At 34.6% G+C, this 22,655-nt stretch overlaps 1 protein-coding gene across 1 annotated transcript; it reads left to right on the forward strand.

The window, feature by feature from the left end:
- The first annotated feature begins 330 nt into the window (after nucleotides 1-330).
- Nucleotides 331-15,661, forward strand: LOC110110220 (ribosomal RNA large subunit methyltransferase E). Its single transcript, XM_020841601.2, has 7 exons — nucleotides 331-519; nucleotides 603-689; nucleotides 8,010-8,072; nucleotides 8,223-8,324; nucleotides 13,188-13,428; nucleotides 14,302-14,525; nucleotides 15,452-15,661. The coding sequence occupies exons 1-6, from the start codon at nucleotides 442-444 to the stop codon at nucleotides 14,409-14,411; spliced, it is 681 nt and encodes a 226-aa protein (XP_020697260.1). The 5' UTR covers nucleotides 331-441; the 3' UTR covers nucleotides 14,412-14,525; nucleotides 15,452-15,661.
- Nucleotides 15,662-22,655: the final 6,994 nt, after the last annotated feature.

The following is a 22,655-nucleotide window of genomic DNA, read 5'->3' on the forward strand; positions in this document are numbered from 1 at the left end:
TAGGTTTTCCACGTAAAAATCATAGTGTTCTTTCATCTTCTGTTTGTGTGTTGAATATCCGTGTAACGCTGAGACGAAAATTTTATATCTCTATCGCCGCGTATATTCTAGCCTGCAACATTTATATATATATAATATTTGACAATAAAAAATTGAATGAATTAGCATAGATTATTTTTTTTAATACTTAAAAAATTTAATAAAATAAAGAAATTATTGCATAATGAGCTTAAAATGCGAATTAAAAACAATCAGTTATTACTACACATTTCTCAATATTAAAATCCCCGATTCCAATTTCACACGGCTTGACTCGATACAGCTATTTGCTGTCGCTGGTTCCTTCCAGTTTACTGGTGGTAACAATATGGGCGGTGATGGGATCTTCTGAAACCCCATTTAGGGTTTAACAAACTCGGGAACTTTGGGGCGGAGAGGGATATGAGCGGGCCTTGGGCGCCGGACTTTTTCTGGAGGGAGGCGCAGCGCCTAGGCTACGTTGCGAGATCGGCATTTAAGGTTTTTCTTGTTTTAATTGCTGTTATTTTTTAATGATTTGATGAGCTCCTTAGATTGTCAGCATCAATGTTATTGCTGTACAGCTTCTTCAGATGCAGAAGCAGTTCAAGTTAATAGGCGCCGGGGCTTCTGTTCTTGATCTTGGATGTGCTCCTGGAGCTTGGCTTCAGGTAACTTTAGGGGATGTTTGGCTGTAAGTAGGATTTATAAAATCCCGTAAATCTGGATTCTGAGACCAGTTAAATGTTGGAAAATTATTTGCCTACTTATTAGACAATTTATATAATTGTGAGATTGACAACTAAAACATCAACTAAGAAATCTTCTCCTTACACTGCAAACAACATTACTGCCGCTCATCAAGGATACATAATAAAATTATGTTCTAACATAAAATGCATTTTAACATGATGAATACATAAATCAAAGCTTTCTATAAGAAGATGGCATATAAAAATTTCACTAAATAAGTTTCTAGGGAATGCAAGGTGCATCATGTGATAAAAAGCTTCCAAGTTTTGAAAGTTCTGCAACTTCTGAAATCCATATAAGGATGGAATTTCTAGGATAACGCAATGCAGATACCCAACTCTTCTAGTAATCAAATATGGAAACTAGGGATTTGGGCTATTCACCATTTTAATAAATTTATTTTATGCAACGCAGTATTATACAATTCTTATTACAACATGCATGCAAGCTAAGGGAACTTTGATCCATCAAAGAAGATAATAGTTTGATATAAGTATGCGAATGAAGATAACCATCAGAGCCCTACACATGGTCCTGGTCGAGTACCCATTGGGTATCCACGCTCTATGCGGGTTGGCTTCACCCACCCACCCCCACTCATAATATTTTTCAAGATGACGTACCCATCCATACCCATGCATTGCTCGACCTTAGACGTAAAAGAAATCCTGCAGAGAATTGAAAGGTAGAAGACAATAACAGAATAAAAGTATTTTCTAATTCCCCAAATGCTTGTAATACAAAATACATGATTTTATATAATAGTGAAGGGGACAAGTTGTTAGAGAGCAGCACAATATGTTATATGAAGCTTGCATTGCATTGGACTAAAGTGTTAACAAGCCACACAAGTCAACATTCGATCGGTAGAACAATAGATCGTTCACGTGAGCGGGCTTTAGATTGCTGCGCTTCTTAGTCAGTGTGTTGCTGACGTCTGAAAAGTTGTTCTCAGACATGGCGCTGGAGGCCATAATGCACAGAATTGAGCGTGTGAGAGTGCCATGATCGAGAATGTCTTGACGCCCACGAGCCCCACCACCTCAGGACGTCAAACTCCTCGTCCTTGTCGCTGCACATCTTCTGTTCTTGCGGGTTGACCCTATGCGCCATGTAGGCCGTGAACTCTAGGCTGGCTCTGACTTTCAAGCTTCTAGGGGCAATGGTGGCGGCCATCTCATGCTCGTCATCATCTCCAGGCAAGTCATCATAAATTGAGTAGGAGGCGGTGGTGTCTATCCGTGCCTTCTTAGCCGGCAGTGGCCTTATGCCATCGTCATCTTCATCGATGACAGAGTTAAAGCCATGGATGTACTTGATCATATATGCCTTCAACTTCTCCTTGGCCATGTCAATCTGTTCAGCATTGATACACCACCCACACAAACATGTCTTCATGATCGGGTCAAGCATTGTCGCAACAACATGGATGGGCTGGAGCACGAACTTCTCCTCGAAGATGGGCTGGATGATCTCCTTGAGGGAGATGATTGGATCAGATCTTTCTTCGTCTTGACTCTGTGTGGATCGTTCGGGTCCATGATGTCGGCACGAACCAGCTTCATATGTAAGCTGTAGACGATGGCGCCAAAACACGGCCTTGTGCAACGTTGGGCGCTTGAACACCTCCAGCGCCAGCGTCACATGTAGGAACATCTCAGGGAATACAATGAACTCGTTCAAAAGATCTTGTTGGATGGCGCCCAGCTTGTGAATCACATTCTTCTCTTGTAGAACGATTACGATCTCATCCAACATGTCAAGGATGCTATGTAGGCACCGTACCAGCAAGTTCCAACTGGTGACATTCTCCTGTTTGAGTGTTTTGGTCAGCTTGCTTTGCAGGTTCGAGCCCTTGAAGTACTCGACGAGTTTCTTGCACGAATCTATCATCTCGAACAAGTCGGCCATGTATGGACTGTGATGGTATTGATAGAATGGTTTGCTTTGAACGCCGTGCATCATCGTGGTTGTCTTGTTGATGAAGGTTGTTAGCACGCTTGCGAGCTTGTGGTTTAGACAGGGCAACCAGGAGAACTCGGACGGTATGCCATTCTGCTCGATAATGTTTGAGCCACTATCGGAGCCAACAGTGATCTGATTGAAGTAATTGTCAAGCAACTCAAACATTCCCAGGCCTTCCTTGAACTCGTTCAACAACATGATCATCGTGTGGCTGGCCTCACGCAACGGCTTCACGTGCATCGTGCCGCATTCAGGATGAAGATATTGTCAATGTAATGGATTATAATTATGAGACCTTGATCGTGTCTGTTCACATGTCGATTGTACACACAACACCAACACCTGATTCAAAGTGCTCCTTGAGAACAACGGTGAGCCTCTCGTGACCTGACTGGGCACGGCTTGTGACATGGCGACGGACCGTGACCGAATGGGCAAGCAGATCCTCGACGAGAATGTGGTCGGAGCTAGCAATGCCAATATCTAGCACTTTTTGGATCATTTCCTTGAAGCCAAACCCGGACAAAGGCTTCGAATGGCGCATGTCCTTCGTTTAGAAGCTGGTCACAACCACCATCATCTTGTATTTCTCCTTCATCGTGGGCACGTGCTTCTTAAAGAACTGCTTGGCGGCTCCGACCTCAGATCGTTGCACGACGCATTTGTGCAAACCCATCGTTTTGGTTCCGATGGTCTTCTTGCAGGCCTTGCATGCATCTAGCTCGAGTAAGATGGAAGTGGTATCGCTGTGGTGGCAAACGATGCCAAATCTGGTCCAGACATCCGACGTCCCTGTGACATTATCAGTGATAGAAAATTTGACATTGTTTTTGTTGCTCTTAAGCTCGCGCTCGATCGCCTCTTGAGTAGGCAATGCCATCTTCAATTCTTCATTCTTCCTGCACTCTTGGTTGCGTGAAATTATTACTAAAGTATTAAGATACGAAAGTACATAACTCTTTTTTAAGATACAAAAGTACATATCTCACACTAATCGAGAATGTATCATCATATCTTCACATGCAAGGCTATTAATTCTTTTAGAATAGTCTGTATGCATTTTTCACTTTTAAACTAATCTTTATGCATTTTTCAATCTTCACTCTTTTTGAATGCAGTAAGTTTATCCTCCATATTGAGTACCCACCCATACCCACCCATAAGTCTATGAGTATACTCATACCCACCCATATCCATTGGGTATAGGTTGGTACGTGGGTGGGTGTGGGTATGGGTGCCAAATGCAGGGCTCCGATAACCACCCCTTTTGAGAAAAATACAATCAATGTCGGAGCAATGATTTTTTTTTTCCTTGTGGGGGCACAAATTATTAGTTTGAAAACTACCCTCAACTTTTTTTAGCTAGGCTTGGGACCGACATTTACAGTTTTAAAAATAACTTTTATGTTAGAATTGTTATTACAAAAGATAAATTATGTAATAAAAAAACTTACATTCAATGTTATATGCCATTCATATTCTTCTTATATTTGACATCTATAGTTTCTCCGTTCGAGTCTTTATATTTTGAAATCGTTGTATAATCACTCATTTTCAATGCTATTAATAATATCTTTTCATTATAAGTAATCAATCAATAATTCATCCAAGTATCTCACGATTGCACAAACCATTCTTTATAATCTTCATAGAGGAGAATGCTCGTTTGATCGTTGTTGTAGTAATTGACAATGTTAGAACAAGCTTTATAAGTAAGAACACCAAATGATAAGCATAATTTTTCTTAGTATTTATCATTTTTTGTGCAAGTTCTCCAGTTCCTCTTAAATTGTTTAATGTATCATTAGATCTCATATCAATGATAAAAGTCTCAAGTTAGCTATCTAATATAACAAGATCTATATTTAAAAAATCCGATAGATAAAATTTAGCCATATATATCAATCTTTGTTTATCAAATGCTGAATATGAATTGCATGGATTGAATCATGGCACACACATAAACAACTAAGTTTTTATCTCATCAAATGTATTGTTGAACTCTTGAAATTGTATATCTATGACTGAATAAAATAACTCAATTTTGTAATGATGTTCATTTGTGAGTGCTTGAGAATGACGCATCAACCTTCCTCACATTACAAAATTATCAGTTATATTTGGAACGATTTAATTATTCTTCTCACAAAATACACTGACTTTCGCTTACAAAGTATTCCATCCATCTTCCCTCATATTTTGTAGCTTTTGCTTCAAAACTTTTACCAAAGTCATGACATTTAAGATATCTTGAGCCTTTCTTTATAAAACCTGAGATAACTCATTCAATAATTTATTTGATTTTGATTAGAAGGATTTGTAATCGCAAATCTAATGTTTTGCTCTTGATTCATTAGATCTTCACATTTTCTCCACGCAATATTATGAACACTATTTACATATCCAATATGAACTTTAAATCTTTTTTTTTTTCAATTTCAAATCCTCTTCGTGTCAAAGCTATCACCACCTGCTTGCTCTCCAACATCTGGCTTATAAAGATAATAAAATAAGTAATAAGAAACTTCTTTAGTTATACTGTACTCTAACAATGCCTTGTAGTTATTAAACCACGTAGGATTAAACCTACACAATTTATTTTCAATTCGTGTGAGCGGGAATTTATGGTCGTGAGGCTGACGAGGTCCTCTTAGTAAGTTCTTTTCATTGTATCCTTATCATTTGGATGATAATGAGAGATTTTTTTTCTTAATCCAAGGTCAACAGGTAAATCATCCAAATTTGTTTCTACACAAAGATGTTTGAATTGTGCATTAGTATCATCAGAATTTGGGTCATGTTCAACCACTTCAACTTTTTTTTGAACTCTCGCTCCATAACTATAAAATAAATAAAAAAAAATTATAACTATATATAACTAATTAAAAAGAAAGGCTTGGAGATTTATATAAAATAATAATATATTTAAAAAATAAATTAAAATCAAATTACTAATATTTTAACTTACTTGAATCAAAGATTGCGATCCACCACTCGGTAACGTACAAAATTGTAGTTTATTGGATTCCCGTTCTTAAAATTCCTGTCAAACATTCCATTTCTCTTCTTTCAACAACTATTATCTGCTAGTTTCTTAACTATGAAAAAAAAAAATCCAGATTACATCTTGTTTCACTTGCTTCACATGTTTGTCAAGTCTTTTTCCTTATATATTGTGTTTATCAAGTTGTTATCAGAGTACTAAATGTGGAAGAATCCTAATGTATAATGTTTGAAATTTTTTTTTTATACCTGTATAATACTACGTTATTCAGAATAAAACTTTTTTTATTTAAAAAAAAAAGAAAAAAATTGCTTTTTAACTTTTAAAAATATGTACACATTGTACATATTATACTCTATATCAAAAAAATTTTAATACCTCATTTTTTGCATATCAATAGAATATAATTATTAAACAGTAATTTGTTAAATTATTATTCTCTTTACTAAGAAATATACAATGAAGTAGAGAATTAGAAAGAGATACATGAGGGGAGAGAGAGAGAGTAGGATAAAGAGAGAACTCACGCAGATGCAGTAGATGACAGGCTCGATGAGGGAGAATAGTGAGAGAGGGAGAGAGAGGGCATACGGGGAGGAGAGAGGATTTATGCCATAGATGAGGTAGAACAACGAGAGACGAGGTTTGTATGTATCATGTTAGGATTATATATATAATGATGAGATATTAAAAAAAATTTCTTACAGAGAGCATTGGGGGCACGGACCCCCATTGAGCCTCTGCCGGTGCATACAACTTTTGAGGCAAGATTTTAAAAGTCTGATTCCATTAGCATAGATTGAATCCTATTGACGGTCAACCTATGTCTACATTTATTCAAAGATAAAAGGATATGATTTATCAATTAATTAATTAATTATAAAAAAATAAAATATCGTTGCACCCATTTTCTTTATTTATTACGAAAAATGTGAGATAATTGATCAAGTTAAGCGATACCATGTCTCATTGCATGAGATGGTAGTACTACATTATTGCAAGCCATATTAAGAATAAAATTACTATTGATTAAGTAATAAAGTTAAAATCTTACACACGTATCCCACATGCATGTTGCAATTTCATGTCATAGAACCTCTCTTTGAATTCTCGCCTCAACTTGGGTCTTAATTATTGTCTTCTATTTCACCCAACTCACATTCATGTCGCATCTTAGATTTGAGTCATGTTGAAAACTTGTAATGTAAATAACTATGTTCTCAACCAATAAATGTGTAGTACTGTACAAATAAATATGCTTTTTTGTCTGAATAGTTTGAAGAACTTGTCACGTGTAAATTGACTCTTGAAATATTTTTTTTTTCAAATATCTAAGGTCCTCTACAATATTTTGAATTTTTGGGCATTCTGTGATTTAGCAATTCTTATGCTTCTATGTATTTGCAAGATTTATCTCCATGATTCACACGTGTGATATTGAAATCCTTAAAAGGATGGAATAAGCTCATTGGTGTTTGAATAGCTAGAGTCCACCAAGTTATGGTCTTGGTGTTTCTCTTGGCCCTTCTTCAACTTCACATCTAAGCACCTTCAATTCTGCTGCAATACCTTGCAATCTAGAAGCTAAATATACGAATTGAAGATTGATGAGAACATGACCATTACATTTTGAAAAATGAATTGCTTTCTGTTATAATGTCTATTTTTGCTTTTATTTACCAACCAAGACATGGACATTTGTAGTTTGTACCTCCTATGACTTTGATAACTTCTTTAAAAATGGATGGAATTGAGGGTTGTTCTGTATGCAAAGATGACATGCAACTTCATTTGGTGGCAACACGATGAATTCATTTGTTAAAAACACAATCCCATGTAATTCATGATTAAAGTATTGGCACAACATTCCTAAGGAATATTCGAAAAAAATTTATGCAATTGTCGATAACAATGTTCTTGAGCAACTCCCTGAAAAATCCCCAAGTATTATGTTACAAGCATACTTTTGGTGTCATTATCAAACTGTGACTAACTAGCATGCCTCAAAGTATTACAAATTCTTTTGATAGTATTATCAAACTGTGAATAACTAGCATACCTCACAGCTTCACTGTTTCTCTACATTGCGGCATTTGATTGGGATGGTAGATCGTTAGTTTTTCTTTTTTCTTTTTAATGAATTAAGGATGTATTCATTGAATCTTTTTTCTTTTTAAATTTTCTTTGGCTTGGTGTGTAGGAAAAGGTTAAGAAGTTTTTTTTTTTGGAAAATGCATATGGTGACAACGTTGGCATTGGCTGTATTCAGGTGGCTTGTCGAAGCTTGGGTCCTTTGGAGAAGGGTGGGGCAGTTGTGGGGATTGACCTGAAGGTGAGCTCTATTTATATTTGTGTGGTATATGAGGCTGGTGAGAAGAGGCAATAGAAATTAACGAAATATTAATTGGTGGTAAGATGATTAAGTTTACCAGTGATTTCGTTTTCTATTTTATGTGGTTCAGTGATATTAAATGCAGTGCAGAAGGTGCATATTCCATCTCATCATTGTGATTCAAGAGTAAAAACCATTTGTGCTGATGTTATGAATCTGCGGAAGGATCAAGCAAGGGCTTTTTCTCCCCAGGTTTGATTTTTGTCCTGTACAACAACAACATCAAGCCTTTATCCCACTACGTGGGGTCGGCAAATTGAATTTTGTGTTTGTAATTTTTATTCCCAATAACATTATGAGTATTTCAGATCGTATTGAATTTTGAAATTTGTTTTCTATAAACATTTTTTATTTTATTAAAAACAAAACAAAATATAAATTTTTATTGTCAATTAGTCTAACCTTTTAAAGTTTGCTCAAGAAGTTATTTACCCAATTATCAGTTGTGGATGTCCAAAATTTTCTCATTTTTCTTTACTGATGATGTTTATCATTGTTTTCTCAATTCCTTTCTTTGCATAACATATTGTGGATTGGTGACGTTTATCACTGTTTTCTCAATTCCTTGTCATAACATAGTGTGGATTCTTCATTGAAATTATATGCATGAGCTCTAAATTCTTTTGAGGCTCACAAGCGTGGAATAAGAGTTCTTGTCAGGGCTCATAATTTAATAGGTTTGTTGAATTTTGGTAACTTGATATTAATGTTTCTCAAAATTAGCTTGGATTCATGTCGGGTAGGTCTACTATGAAAGTTATACATTCGTTGAGAGGTTTGATGGAGAAGTATAGAGAGAGTACGGAGGATCCACATATGATATTTATTGATTTGGAGAAAGCATATGATAAAGTTCTAAAGAAGTGCTATGGAGAGATCTAGAAAAGTAAGGAGTTAATAATGCTTATATTCAAGTCATTAAGGATATGTATATAGGAGCTATTATTTTCGTTCAAACACAAGGTTGTTTGACCAAGTATTTTCTTATTTTAGTTGGATTTCATCCAGGATCAACTTTAAGCCCATATTTTTTTGCCTTAGTCATGGATGTTCTTACTAGACATTTATAAGAGGATGTATGCCCTGATGTATGCTTTTCGTTGGTGATATTTTTCTTGTTGAAAAGGCTATAGAGGAAGTTGAAGTAAACTTAAATTATGGAGATCAACCTTAGAGTCTAAAGGTTTTCATTTGGGTAGATCTAAAATCAAATATCTAGCAGAGGTTTTGTAGACTCAAATACATGGAGTACATGTTTTTGTTATCTTGGGTCTATTGTTCAAAATGATATTTAAATAGAAGGGCATATTATTAGTTGAATTCAAGTTGGATGGTTGATTTGGAGGAATGCACCAGGCTTGTTGTGTGATAGAAAAGTACCCGTCAAATTTAAGAGAAAATTTTATAAGATGGTGATGAGACCTGCAATGCTTTATGACGCATAATGTTTGTCATTAAAAAAAAGCATAAAATTATGTTAAGTATTGCTCAGGTGGATGAATGGCTTTTCACTTAGGGACAAAATGCAAAACGAGTATATTCGTGAAAAGGTTGGAGTAGCTCCTGTGGCAGATAAGGATAAAAAGAGTTGCCTTAGATGTTTTGGTCACATAGAATGTCGGTCTTCCGATGACCCAGTTAGAAGTGTAAATGCATTAGATTTGACCTATGTTAAGAAAGGTTGAGTTAGACTTACAAAGACTTGGTTAGGAAGTGTTAGAAATGATATTTTTAATTAGATTTAAATGAGGATTTGACTCTTAATGAGACACCATAGAGAAAAAAAGATTCATATAGTTGGGATAAGGGCTTGGTGTTATTGTTGTTGTTGAAGATCCCTACTTTGCCTTTTATTGGGCAATTCCAAACTAATGGCTCACCTCCATACTTACCACTTCAATAATGCAGATTTATCTCTCCATTTGGATTAAATGGGACTTATGCTTCATTTTCACTTAATTCTTATACAACCAAAGTTTATGCATGGCTTGATTGACTTCTCAGACTCCAAAAAATTTCTACTCATTCTTGTTTATGTTGCCCATGCTTCTCATGGAAAGTTGATTCTTTGCGATTCTCTTGTGAGCATCTCTAGCTATGTTGATTTGACCTGGATTGTTATGGGAGAATTCAACTATGTTAGTTCTGCCGAGGATAAGTTAGGAGGGAATGCTCTTCCAAACGACATGATGGATTTCAATGATTTATCTTCCAAGTTGTACTTCTAGATCCCTTTTCCAGTTCCTCTCGTACTCTTGGTTTAATAACCAACTTAATTTCCCATATTAGAGAAAAGATTGATAAAGCCTTTCAATGACAGGCTCTTGGTTCACTTCTCTAAATCTTACTACATTATGTCTCTTCTTTTTCCTTTGATCATTCTGATCATACTATCCACAAAGGGTCTTTTTCATCTTTTAAACATAAATTTATTTCAAGATTTTTTTATTTTTTCTAATGATTTTAAGGATATTATCATGAATGCCTGGGGGGATTTTTCTTATGTTAATCCCAATCTTGTTACGCGAAAAAAGCTTTTAAGGTTACCCTTAAACTCATACCTTGAAATGATGCTAACCAGCTTTCTAATTCTTCTACATTCTATAGAGACATGTTATTTTCACTGGAAGATAAACTCCTTGATCCCTAAGCTAAAATGATCCAAGAAACTCATGCTATTAGATGTGAAAGCAAATTAATTTCTCAATGTGCTAAGGCTGCCGAGCAGTCCATGGGTAAGTAAGGATGAGTAGGCCCTTATTTATCCGAGAATTAAAGGCAAATTCAACTATAACCTCATTAAGAAAAGTTTGATCCTTTTGGCGCTTTTTATTTCCCCCAGAACATCACGACTGAAGCCATTCAACCCTTTTCAACTATTTTTAATCATATTTTTATGCATTCTTCATCATTTTTTCGACTTGAATTGTATTGTTGGTTCTACTTTATCTAGAGCAAACAAGTATATTGCCACTGCTCTCTTTTCTGAGTTGGACATGAAGGAAACTTTGTCAGCACTGGGAAGGATACATTCCCGGGACTTGATGACCATACCTCTAAAGTCATGTTTACCTGGGGCATTTTAGGCCATCAATTGATCCTTGCAGTGAGATTCTAATACGCCTTGGAGTCAAATTCAGCAAGCAGCAACAGAAAAAAAAAAAAAAACAGTAGATTTAGGAAGAACAATTGGCTGATTTTGATTAATAACTCAGCAAAAAACAAAAGATGCAAGTGATCTATAATTAGAGAGGTAGATTCTCTCTCCCAATCAATCTAGACGCCGCTAGGAAGCCCTTATAGAAAACTGCCGCAGAAAAACTCAATCAAAATGTAACCCTAATACAAAATAATAATCCCTATATAAGCCCCTACTCTTCCCTCCAAAACAGCCCTAAAAGATCACTTTTGCCTGAATTAATTCTCTCCCTACTTTGAATTTGAATTCCCTTCATTAATTCCTTCCTTATTCCTCCTCTAGCATATGGAATAATTGTTTTACTGGACCCCACAAAGGGGCCCGAAATCCCTGTTGATCCCCTTGTAGCTAGTCCGGCCCTTTGTTGCTGGGCTGGCTGCAGGACTGGTCCTGCTGGATTGGCCGTAACAGATTCTTCTTTGAAACCTATATGCTCACTAACATGATTAAAGGACCACGTTATTGTTCTATTACCCAAACATTTTCATGCTAATTTCCTTTTTAACTTCAGACTTATCTCACTTTGCTACACCTTTAATAAAGTGATTGTTAAGCTACTTGCAAATAGAATTAAACTGGTTCTTTCACACCTCAGTCATTCGGCTAAAGCAGCTTTTATAAGAAACAGGGACATTTTTTATAATATCATTCAAGTTTTTGAAGTTCTTTGGGTTTTCAGTGTCTATTCCACCCTTAATCATTTTTGTTTTAACATTGATCTTTAATTAACTTTTTGTTGCGTTAACTAAGACCCCTAGCAACCAAATTTGTTTTACAAAGGCATAGCACATATTTTGCTAAATAGATTGAGGTGTACATTACATTTGTTCGGGGGTAGCTCTATGGTTATTTTCAATTTTTAATGGTCTGAGATAAGTGTGCCTCTGATGCTCATTCCTCTTCTATTTTGTCACGGACTCTTTTTGTTGCCTTATTGAAATTCTTATGTCAAGAGAGAATTTCAATTGATCACTGTGGACAAACTTATATTAGTTATATTATGTATGCTGAAAACTTGTTAGTCTTTGGCTGTGCTGATCATTGTTAATGCTCTCTAGGAATATTTAGCTTCATTTGTTAAGAATTTTTGCTTCTATCTGCAAACACAGGTAATCTTAGATTTGGTTTTTGGCTGAGGCTCTTTGCTTTGATAATATTAAAGCTATTCCCATTTATCCTGATAGGAATAATATCGTTTGGAATGCGAAAGGGTTTTCCTTGCTTTATGCCAATAAAGCAATAAGTTTTCATTCTCTTGATATTCACTGGACTAAATTTATGTTGCATAAATATAATTCTCTTTTAGATATTCTATTTACATGTGGATGGTTTGTCTAATGGTTTTAAAATTGTAGATATTCTCCTTGGTAAAAGGCTTTAAATTAATAGTACGTGTCCTTTGTCGTGTGAACTGTAAGACGCATTCTCACCTCTTTTTTTGTCCTTACTCTATGTTGCTCATTAAAGGTATACTCTCTTGCGGTTTTTTCTTAAATTCTTTGGAGGCATCTTTGATGATGTTATTTTATTTTTAGTTCATTTGACTACGTGCATGATATCACCAAAAAAATTATATCTTAATTTCTCTTTTGCTTTCTCTCTCTCTCTTAAGAGGTAAGGATCAAAGTGATCCCCTAACTCTTTAGGGAGAATTAAAATAATCTATGAGATTATGACTATTTAAAAGTCTCATTAAAAAGAAATTTGTGCTAGAGTTTTCAAGTGTTCCTTTCTTAGTTGCCTATATGTATCTTGTAGAAATACGTCGTTATTATACTTTTAATATATTGAGAATCTTTTCATTTCATTGACCCAAAAAAAAAAAAAAAGCTTATAGAATTTGTGCTATTTTACAGGGAATGGGGTTTTCTGTTATACTCTCAGATATGTGTCCCATTGTTTCTGGAATCACAACAAAAGATGCCGCTCTGTCGTGTGAACTCGGTAAAAGAGCACTCTCTTTGGCTATCGGCAACTCATCTTGCAAAAATACTTCAGAGTTCCTCGACAGTTTTGAAGATGATACAAGTGAGAATGGTGTTCTTCGACGCGGTGGTAATGTTGTAATTAAGCTTCTGGAGAGTAAAGACACAGAAGGTAATTAATGTGGTTTATCCGTTATGAAGAAATGCGAAATGTTATAGGTGCTTCATAATATCTTATTAATAGAAGAATATAACATCAATTTCAAATTAATATATATCCTCGTTCACCATTAACCTTGTCCAAAGGGCTTTCTTTGTTGCTCATACAATTTGTCAAAACAATTCAAACACACTTTAGATTATTCCTTCCAATAATTACAGATGTATTTGAATTCAGTTTTAGAATTGTTGTGAGAAAATAGAATTTTGAAGGTGGTTGTGAGTTTTATAAATTTTTTTCATTTGAAGAAATTGAATATCAAAGTTTTTGTAGTCACATACTAATAGATTTTGTTATTAAAGTTTTTTTTTGTTATAGAAATTTCTAAAAACTGATAAGAAAGCCAAATATAAAATATTACTAGGCAATTGCAGAAAAACAAAATTGTGAAAATGTTGCCCAAAGAACTCTTGGTATTCTGTTTCCTGAACTGCATTCCTTTGGAGAAAGGAAAAAAAAACAAAGAAATTTTCCCGAACTTATCTACCTCTTTGGGAAAAATTATTGTGTCCGGACAGCTACCAAGCGGTACCGACCGGTGCCAGTACCGTTATCCGTACCGACTAGTACCGGTACCATTATCGGTGCCGAGCTCGGTACTGAGTGCTGTACCGAGCTCGGTACCGAGCTCCTAGTGATGTGGCACATTTTTATTGGTCTCTCGACACGTTCGGTGTCCGGACACAATAATCTCCCCCTATTTGGAAATAGAAGAAAACATCTACTATTAGTCATTAATAAGTAAATGTCAGGGAAGGTCTTACACATCAATCAAATTGCTTTGTAGATAAACCTTCTTGTTTTTGGTTGATGATGTGATTGCAGCATTTGCGAAATTTTGCAAGCAAAGATTCAGAAATGTATCATGGTTAAGGCCCAAGGCTACAAGATCTTCCTCAAAGGAGATTTATCTGATTTGCCAGGGCTTGCGGTAGCATGGACTTCCACTTCAGAAATTAGCAGAGTTTAATCCTTTGTCCCCACTATAAAATGCTGCTGCGTGGCTGATTTTTCCTCTACAGATTTTAGTTGCTGCAAGTTCAGTCAAGGTAAACAAAAATATTGGCTTTTCAACAAGTGCATTCATTCGACCAACTTTCATTTGACCATATAAAACATATTGTACATATGCTGCCTTTTAAGCAAATTTTCTTCATTTTGTTTGCATGTATTGTCTGTTTGTCCTTTAACTCAATAACTTTGTTAAGTTAAGTACACATTTCAAAATAGATGATTGTAGATATAGATCAACTTATACTCCTACAAATATCATAAAATTATAAAGGTTCGTTTGAGAATATCTTTATTTTGTTAAAATAAATATTTGCTTAGGGCCTTTTAAGATTACTTTTTTTTTTTTCAATTGTTTTATTTATTTTTTTTATTAAAGTAAAAATATGTTTAGTAGCTTAAATAAGTATTAGTTTTTATTTTTATTTAATATTGTATGATCTGTTAGTAGCCGTTGTGGATTATGTGTGGACATCAAATGCCGCCTGGAGATCAACTAGAATTCGCCACGTCAGTCCTTCACCTGGTACCGCGGCTCGGTATCGTTGACGTGGCGCATTCTTGTTGATGTCCGGACGGCGTTCGGCCTCCGCACAAAATAATTCTCCAGTTGTTGGTTGTGGTGAACAGTTGGTGTGTGGTGGCTAGTATGCTTTTTATTTAAAAAAAAATTGAAGTATTAGAAAAGTATTTAAAAGTTTTGTTGAGTATTTTCAAATATAGTTTGATTTGTTTTAAAAAACTGTAAATCAAATATACATTTTTAACGAAAAATTTGATTTTATTTTTTCAACAATATTTGAAATTAGAGAATTATGCTTCTCGTTCTATTTTTTAGGGAAACATGCATAAAAATTTTATTCATATTAAAATATTATGAGAGAAGACATTCATCTTTTTCCGCTTCAGCTTTCTTCATTCATCGTCATTGTCATTGTACATTCATTTGAGTTTCTTTGCACAGGAGACAGCATGTGGTGAAGCTGGAGATTTTTTTCATTAATTGGTGACTTGATCATAGGTAAGTTTTCATCTTGTAGTTCGTATTAGCTTATTTTGTTGGAGATGTAATACAAAGCTAGGTAATTATCAAAGTGTGTATTTTGATATGTTAAAATGTATTCGCCAACTATGTTTTACTCTTGTTCAATTGAATATAGTTCATGTTATCAAAGATTAAGGTTCATTAACCGGGATTGCTATGTTCGCGTATTGCTAGATATTACTTGGTATTGCTAGGTATTGGTCAATTTTGCTCTGCAATAACGTGAAATATCATTATGTGAAGACCAATACTAAGCAATACCGAACAATACCCAGAGCGATATTTTTCATTATTGCCAAGTAATACCGAGCAATACCTAGCAATACTCCGGTCCAGGTCAAGTCGTCGGGCCGCGCAGTAAAGAGTAAGAGCACGTGGCGACATGTTATTGGTGTCTGAACGTAGAGTTACGTCAGGACACCTGACCTAATAATTGTTCGTGAATAAGGTACAATTGTACGATCAATATTTGAGCATGTTCAAATATGATTTGATTAGTTTCTCTATCTATGTTTGAAGAATAATAAAGTTGTATAGTGATGAATTATTTTTATAGGTAAATCAAACATAAATATCCTTATATTGTATGGAGTAGAATGGAAAGAAGATATGTAAGCTGGTTGGATATGCATAAAAAAATAAATCAAAGCATTGAGCTAAAGAGAAATATTTTCTTTAATGTGTTTTATTTATCTTATATATAAAATGGTAGATTTTGATATAAAATAATTCAGTCTAAAATTGAAGGTAACGTACTATTTTGGTGAAGCACCATTAATTCCTCAAACTGTGCTGCTTATAGAGGATGATATTTATTTTTTATTAGATGAGATTTCATTATTCATTAAACACGAGACTACTATATGTGAATTATATGTGTTTAGCAACTATTTGTGAGTAAAGATGAATTGAAGTAGACGTTACATATAAAAAAAGAGCTTCAAATTTAAGATGAAAAAAAAAATCAGATAAAAAACTATGATGCATTTGTTGCTATTTAGAGACATGCTCATGGAGCTTATGAGCAAGAAGTGACAAATTTAAGTACCTTCAAGATAACAAGTCTTACTTTAGAAACACTCGTATGTTGGATGTATGTTCTTAAGATCATTCATAAGCTCAATCATGACTCATTGGATATATGATCAAAGATAAGATCGTAGCCTCTAATTATAACATGAAGCTAAAGTTGATCATATTATGCACGAGGATAGATCGCGACATTGTTTTATGTTATAAGAAGACGTATATGTGTCGTGCAAGTTATTGTTAGCAAACGTTACACGTCAGATATGTTGCGTCCATCTTATTTACACCTTTGCATAGTATTCTTCTATTTATACTTGTTTTTGTTTCTTCTCTTGAACAATATAGAATATACATTTCTCTTCTTCTTCCTCCTGTGTCTTATCCAGCTGCACACCTTTCATGATATAAAGAGCCAATCATGAGAGATCAAGAATCAGCCGCCTCCCTCCCTCCCTCTTCTTCTACTCTATTCGAATCTACCTCCAACCTCTCCATACCAGCATCTCTCAAATTCTTCGTCTCAAAATAAAAAATCTTGTACCTAAACCCCCCACCTCCAAAAGCTACGCGATTTGGCGCATCCAACTCCTTCAACACTTCTCGGCAAATGGATTTGCCGGGCACCTTACAGGTGCTACTCCCATGCCCGCCAACATTGCAATGCTTGAATACATATGTGAGAGGGTTCCCGAAGCTTCTTTTTAGAAGCTACCATCTTAGTAGTAATCATAACGAGTATAATGACGTGGCTTGCTGCTATTGCATCACCAAAAAAAAAAAAAAAAAAAAAAAAAAAAAAAAAAAAAAAAAAAAAACTGTGGAGTTTTGAAGAGGGAGGAACACCATTCTAAAAGCAAGTACAATGAAGATAAATTAAAATTGTTATATTTTGGTTTCAATTTGTTCATATTATATGAACCTCAAAATGAATTATTTTTTTACTTAAGAATAATGTGCTATTGGCATATTTTTTATATAAATTATAGTGTTCTGCAAGATAGATTAAAATTGTTATATTTTGGTTTCAATTTGTTCATATTATATGAACCTCAAAATGAATTATTTTTTTACTTAAGAATAATGTGCTATTGGCATATTTTTTTATATAAATTATAGTGTTGTGCAAGATAGATAGTTTTGGCACTGAAGTAGAGTGTTCTTGATGATAACATTATTAAATATTAAGAGTTTAGCATTCTTTGAAATAATCTTGTCTCTTTGGGTACTTCTAATGAGGCCGAGTGTTCTTTCTTAATTAGGAGATGCTAAAGCCTTTAAAATTCATAATAGTGCATTGGTTGTCATGAAGGGGAACATAATGTATGGATTTACGACGGAGAACTTTGTGCGTTTAGGTTTTGTTTGAGACAATTAACCAATTAGGAGTGAGCTTCGCATAGAACTTCATGCACTTCATAGATAAGATAAACAATTCTGTTTGCGAATAATCTATTGGTGACATTCCGCATTCTTACAGCTATTTTATATTAAGTCAAGGTCTACATCAACATTCCCTTGGAGGGTCTTCTGGTAATCAGGGAATGCTTTTTGCTGCTAGGGAATTTGCGGTTTATTTGGGACACTATGATGGTTACTGTCCTTTTGCCTTGCGGCAACCGGTGTTCCTTCAGGATGCTAGAGATCCTGTGGCTGTTGGAGGATTTTCTTCTTTCTCCCAGATTTGGATATGGTGTATTTTGGTGTAGACCTTATTTTCCCGAGTCCTATCTTTTTTAATACTTCCTTTTTGTTCTTGGGGGTATAGGGGTTTTACTTGTATTTACTTTCACTGGTTTTGTGATTTGTATTTTTACTTGATTCAATATATGGGCTTTGCCCCAATTTTTCTCCCAAAAAAAAAAAAATGATATTATTTTATACATAATTTAATACTACAACCTGAGATATACCTTAATAAAATACTCGCATAATGCTTGGTTGGCTTTTAAGAGAGAAGCAGGGAGCAAATAATTGTGCCGATCAAAATCATCGTAGTCTATACTCTGTAATGCACTTACTTTTAGAATATTTTCTCATTAAAAGTGACAAAATTATAAGAACCAAGAATATAAACTATTAATATTAGTTTACTGCTCTAGAAGATTCATAGGTTTACTTGTAATTAATCCATCTTATGTTTTCACTGTGCTCTATATAAAGAGCTGCAGACTTACTGTAAAGGCAGGATAATGAAATACAATTCTCTTGTTTTACATTCTTCTCTAAGAAATGCATTACATAATGCATCGCTCAAAAACAACTCAATGACGATATACCTGTCTGAGATCAAAGCTATCGTCGATCAAATATCGGCGGCAAAGTCTACAGTCGACCCCGAAGACGTTATTCATCATATCCTAAATGGGTTACCGCCAATGTATCAATTGTTCAAAACAACGATCCGTGCCACAAGCTCACCATTGACTCTAGATCAAATATACCCTCTCTTGCTGAGCGAAGAAATCAACCTCACGGCGGATGCTACTCGGTTTGCCTCCAATCCTGATAACACCATGGCTCTGTTTAATAACAGAGGAAAAGGCCTTCGCCCAAGAGGCAAGAATTCCTACGTTCCCTCGTCGTCCTCAAGAACTCAACAAAACGATCAAAACAATACCTCGTTTGCACCAAGAACCAGTCAGAACTCACAAATCTACTGCCAAATTTGCTACAAAAAGGGCCATTCCGCTCAAACATGCTGGCACCGTCTCAATGCTCAGTATGTTCCGCCCAGCAAACCGGGCAATACGGCTCTAGTAGTAAATCGGATACACAGGACACCACATGGTTCTTGGACTCGGATGCATCTTCGCATCTTACAAATTCTATGGACAATATGTCTATAGCAAATCCTTACCCTGGAACGGACAACGTCACTGTTGGGGACGGCAATTCTGTGCCCATAGCTCATACAGGGTCTGGAATTCTACCGACCCCCAAACGTAAGCTGCATTTGTCACAAATATTTCATACTCCCTCTCTCAAGTTTAACTTACTTTCTATCTCTCAATTAACAAGAGATAACAATATATCTATTACTTTTAATCCCTCCGGTTTTATGTTGAAGGACTTAGCGACGCAACAAATTTTGCTTCAAGGACCATGTAAAAATGGTCAAGTATAAATTTTTAAATTTTTAATTGTTTAATAAATGTAAATTATACTTTTTTATAACAACAAAAAACTTTTATCACACTTTATAGAGTCAGCGATATGATTTTTTTTTCCTATAATGTCCTATTTAGAATTAAATTTTCTTTTAAATTTAATAAAATTTATTTTTAATACTTTCTAATCAAATCTTTTTAGTTCTATCTCAATCTCTTTTAAAATATTAATTTTTTTTTAGGTCTATCTCTATCTTTTTAAATATAGGTTGAATCTACTACATCTATTCTCCTAACATGATTATTAGAAGGCTGATGTTTAATAAAATTTGCTTTGTTATTGAATAAAAATATTTATGCAATTTTATTTTAAATAATTTAATCTGGGTCACTAACTATGGCCTTGAAACTAGACCAGCTACATTAGGGACATTTACAATAATCTCTCATATGGGATGTGGATCCCAAAACTTTGACTTCATATTATTCTTTTGAATCATCCATTCTAGGCCTAGATTAGTTTTACCCGTTAGAAAATTTGAATCGGTAAAATAAGTGTTTTACATCTTAGCATTGTCCAAAAATTTAGCATGCACAGGCAATAGTAGTAAGATAAAAAAAATTTATATGAAAAACCTGAAAAGGAAAAAAAATCACATAATCATCCATTCTAGGATCTGAAGTTCAATTCGATTGTATTAAGTGATACATAAATTCTCCTTTCCTTATTGTTGAAGAAGAGCATAATTAAACAAACATATGATTTTTTATGAGGAAGATTATATAAATCAAATATCTATAGAGTGATAGTTAACACCGAACAACGAGACTTGGTTTTCACAATAGAGATTATAGAAAGTATGTGTCCATTGACAAATTACTATACTCAACAACAAGGTTAAAACTTATCAATATTATGGAGATGATATCGGTTTATGATGCTAATCGTTAGTGGCAATAATAGATATCAACAATACTAGCTGGTGATAGTCGTTGGCTGGAAAATACAATAAAGCCCTTTCTAATTCTCTTTCTTATTTCTCCTCCTCTCATGTGAAGAGTGGAGCTCTATTTATAGGTTTTTTGAGATTAGCATTTTTGTAATTTGAACCACGACTTAAAACAGTCAAGCGTACGACCAATATTATTTTTTTTTTATTTTTTTTTTTCAAAACATAATACTATATTAAAACGAACAACGGTTACAAAAGCTAAAAGAAGGGAAGAAAAACTCAAAAAGAAAAAACCTCTCAAAATAAAAGAAAAGCCCCTGAAACAAAATGGGGGCTCAGTAGAAGACCGAGGCAACCATCAACCTCGAAACCGCACAAGGACCATCCAGTAGAGGTTGCCACAAGGAGGCGACAAGGAGAGGAGCCCCGGTCGGATCATTGCCCTGCAAACCAACAATCGAAACGAAAAGCAATCCAATCAACAGAAAAAATCGAATCATCTTCTTCTACCACCTCTACTCCAAAATTTTGCACGCGAAATGCCAGGCATAGGTCTAACACGAACCAGACTAAATTCATTTCCCGGATCATAGTAAGAATCAGAATCAGAATCGCACTCCGACGAATTATTTAGCCAATCCTCATGTAATCTAACATCAACACTAGCCGAACCGCCCAGTGTTAGAAAATTTGAATTGGTAAAATATGTGTTTTACATCTCAGCATTGTTAAAAAATTAAGCATGTACAGAGAATAGTAGAAAGATAAAAAATTTATATGAAAAGCCCGAAAAGGAAACAAAATCAAAGAATCATCCATTCTAGGATCTGAAGTTCAATTCGACTATGTATTAAGTGATACAAAAATTCTACTTTCATTACTGTTGAAGAAGAGCATAATTATGATTTTTTATGAGGAAGATTATATAAATCAAATATCTACAGAGGGATAGTTAACACCGAACAACAAGACTTGATTTTCACAATAGAGATTATAGGAAGCATGTGTCCATAGACAAATATATATACTCAACAACAAGGTTAAAACTTATCAATATTATGGAGATGTATCGATTTATGATGCAAATCGTTAGTGGCAATAATAGATGTCAACAGTACTAGCAGGTGATAGTCGTTGGCGGTAATGGCTGGAAAATACAATAAAGCCTTTTCTAATTCTCTGTTATTTCTCCTCCCCTCATGTGAAGAATGAAGCTATATTTATAGGCTTATTGAGATGAGCATTTTTGTAATTTGAACCACAACTTAAAACAGTCAGCGTACGACCAATATTGATTCCCTTGATCATGAAATGTTTATTCAACATCTAAGTGTCTTGATGCTGTCATAATTGAGTAATCTTGAGCTCATTGGATTCGTCTCGTCAAGTTGCTCGATCCAACTATAAGCATGTCTAATTTGAAGATTATTTTGTTATCCAATTAATATTTGAAAGTTTATAATCATACTGCAAGTGTTTAATTTATTGATTTGGGCTCATATTGGGCCACCTCTAGTAGAGTTTGATTCGTTTTTCTAATACGTCGAGTTGATTATGAACTTGCTGAAATTGGAGTCCATGTGATTTTGAATTTAATTTCAAAAGTTCTCAATTCTAATTTTCGTCTTGAGATTCGTGTTAAATTGTGTGGATTTTAGAAAGAATTTATTGCCGAATATTGAGATGATATGCAAACTTTTTTTTTTTAGATGATATGCAAATTTAAGTGTTAGATTTGACTAAATATTGAAAATAGAAATAGTGAGATTAGAAAGTAAATATAATTAATAAAAGTTAAGCTAGTAGTTTATATAACTCAGCTTCTTTCAACATAAGGAACTTACAAGATTATATAAACTTGGGCCTTGTCTATCTAAAAAATATGAGTGTAAAATTGAGACTTGTAGCAACCACAGTCAAATAAGAACAAAAATGAATAGACTTGAAAATATTAAAGGATATAATCATTTATCTCAATAATCAATTGAGTCCTTTTAGATAGTTTCATAACTTTTATGCAAGCATTGTGTCCTC

This window comes from Dendrobium catenatum, unplaced genomic scaffold (genome assembly GCF_001605985.2).
Source record: "Dendrobium catenatum unplaced genomic scaffold, ASM160598v2 fragScaff_scaffold_740, whole genome shotgun sequence".
Classification (NCBI taxonomy): domain Eukaryota; kingdom Viridiplantae; phylum Streptophyta; class Magnoliopsida; order Asparagales; family Orchidaceae; genus Dendrobium; species Dendrobium catenatum.

Bases quoted from the DNA above. Each gene is read 5' to 3' on its own strand.
- LOC110110220 (XM_020841601.2), top strand. From the start codon at position 442: ATGAGCGGGCCTTGGGCGCCGGACTTTTTCTGGAGGGAGGCGCAGCGC. The intron at 8,073-8,222 runs GTGAGCTCTATT...AATGCAGTGCAG, and splicing joins TTGTGGGGATTGACCTGAAG to AAGGTGCATATTCCATCTCA. The intron at 13,429-14,301 runs GTAATTAATGTG...ATGTGATTGCAG, and splicing joins GGAGAGTAAAGACACAGAAG to CATTTGCGAAATTTTGCAAG.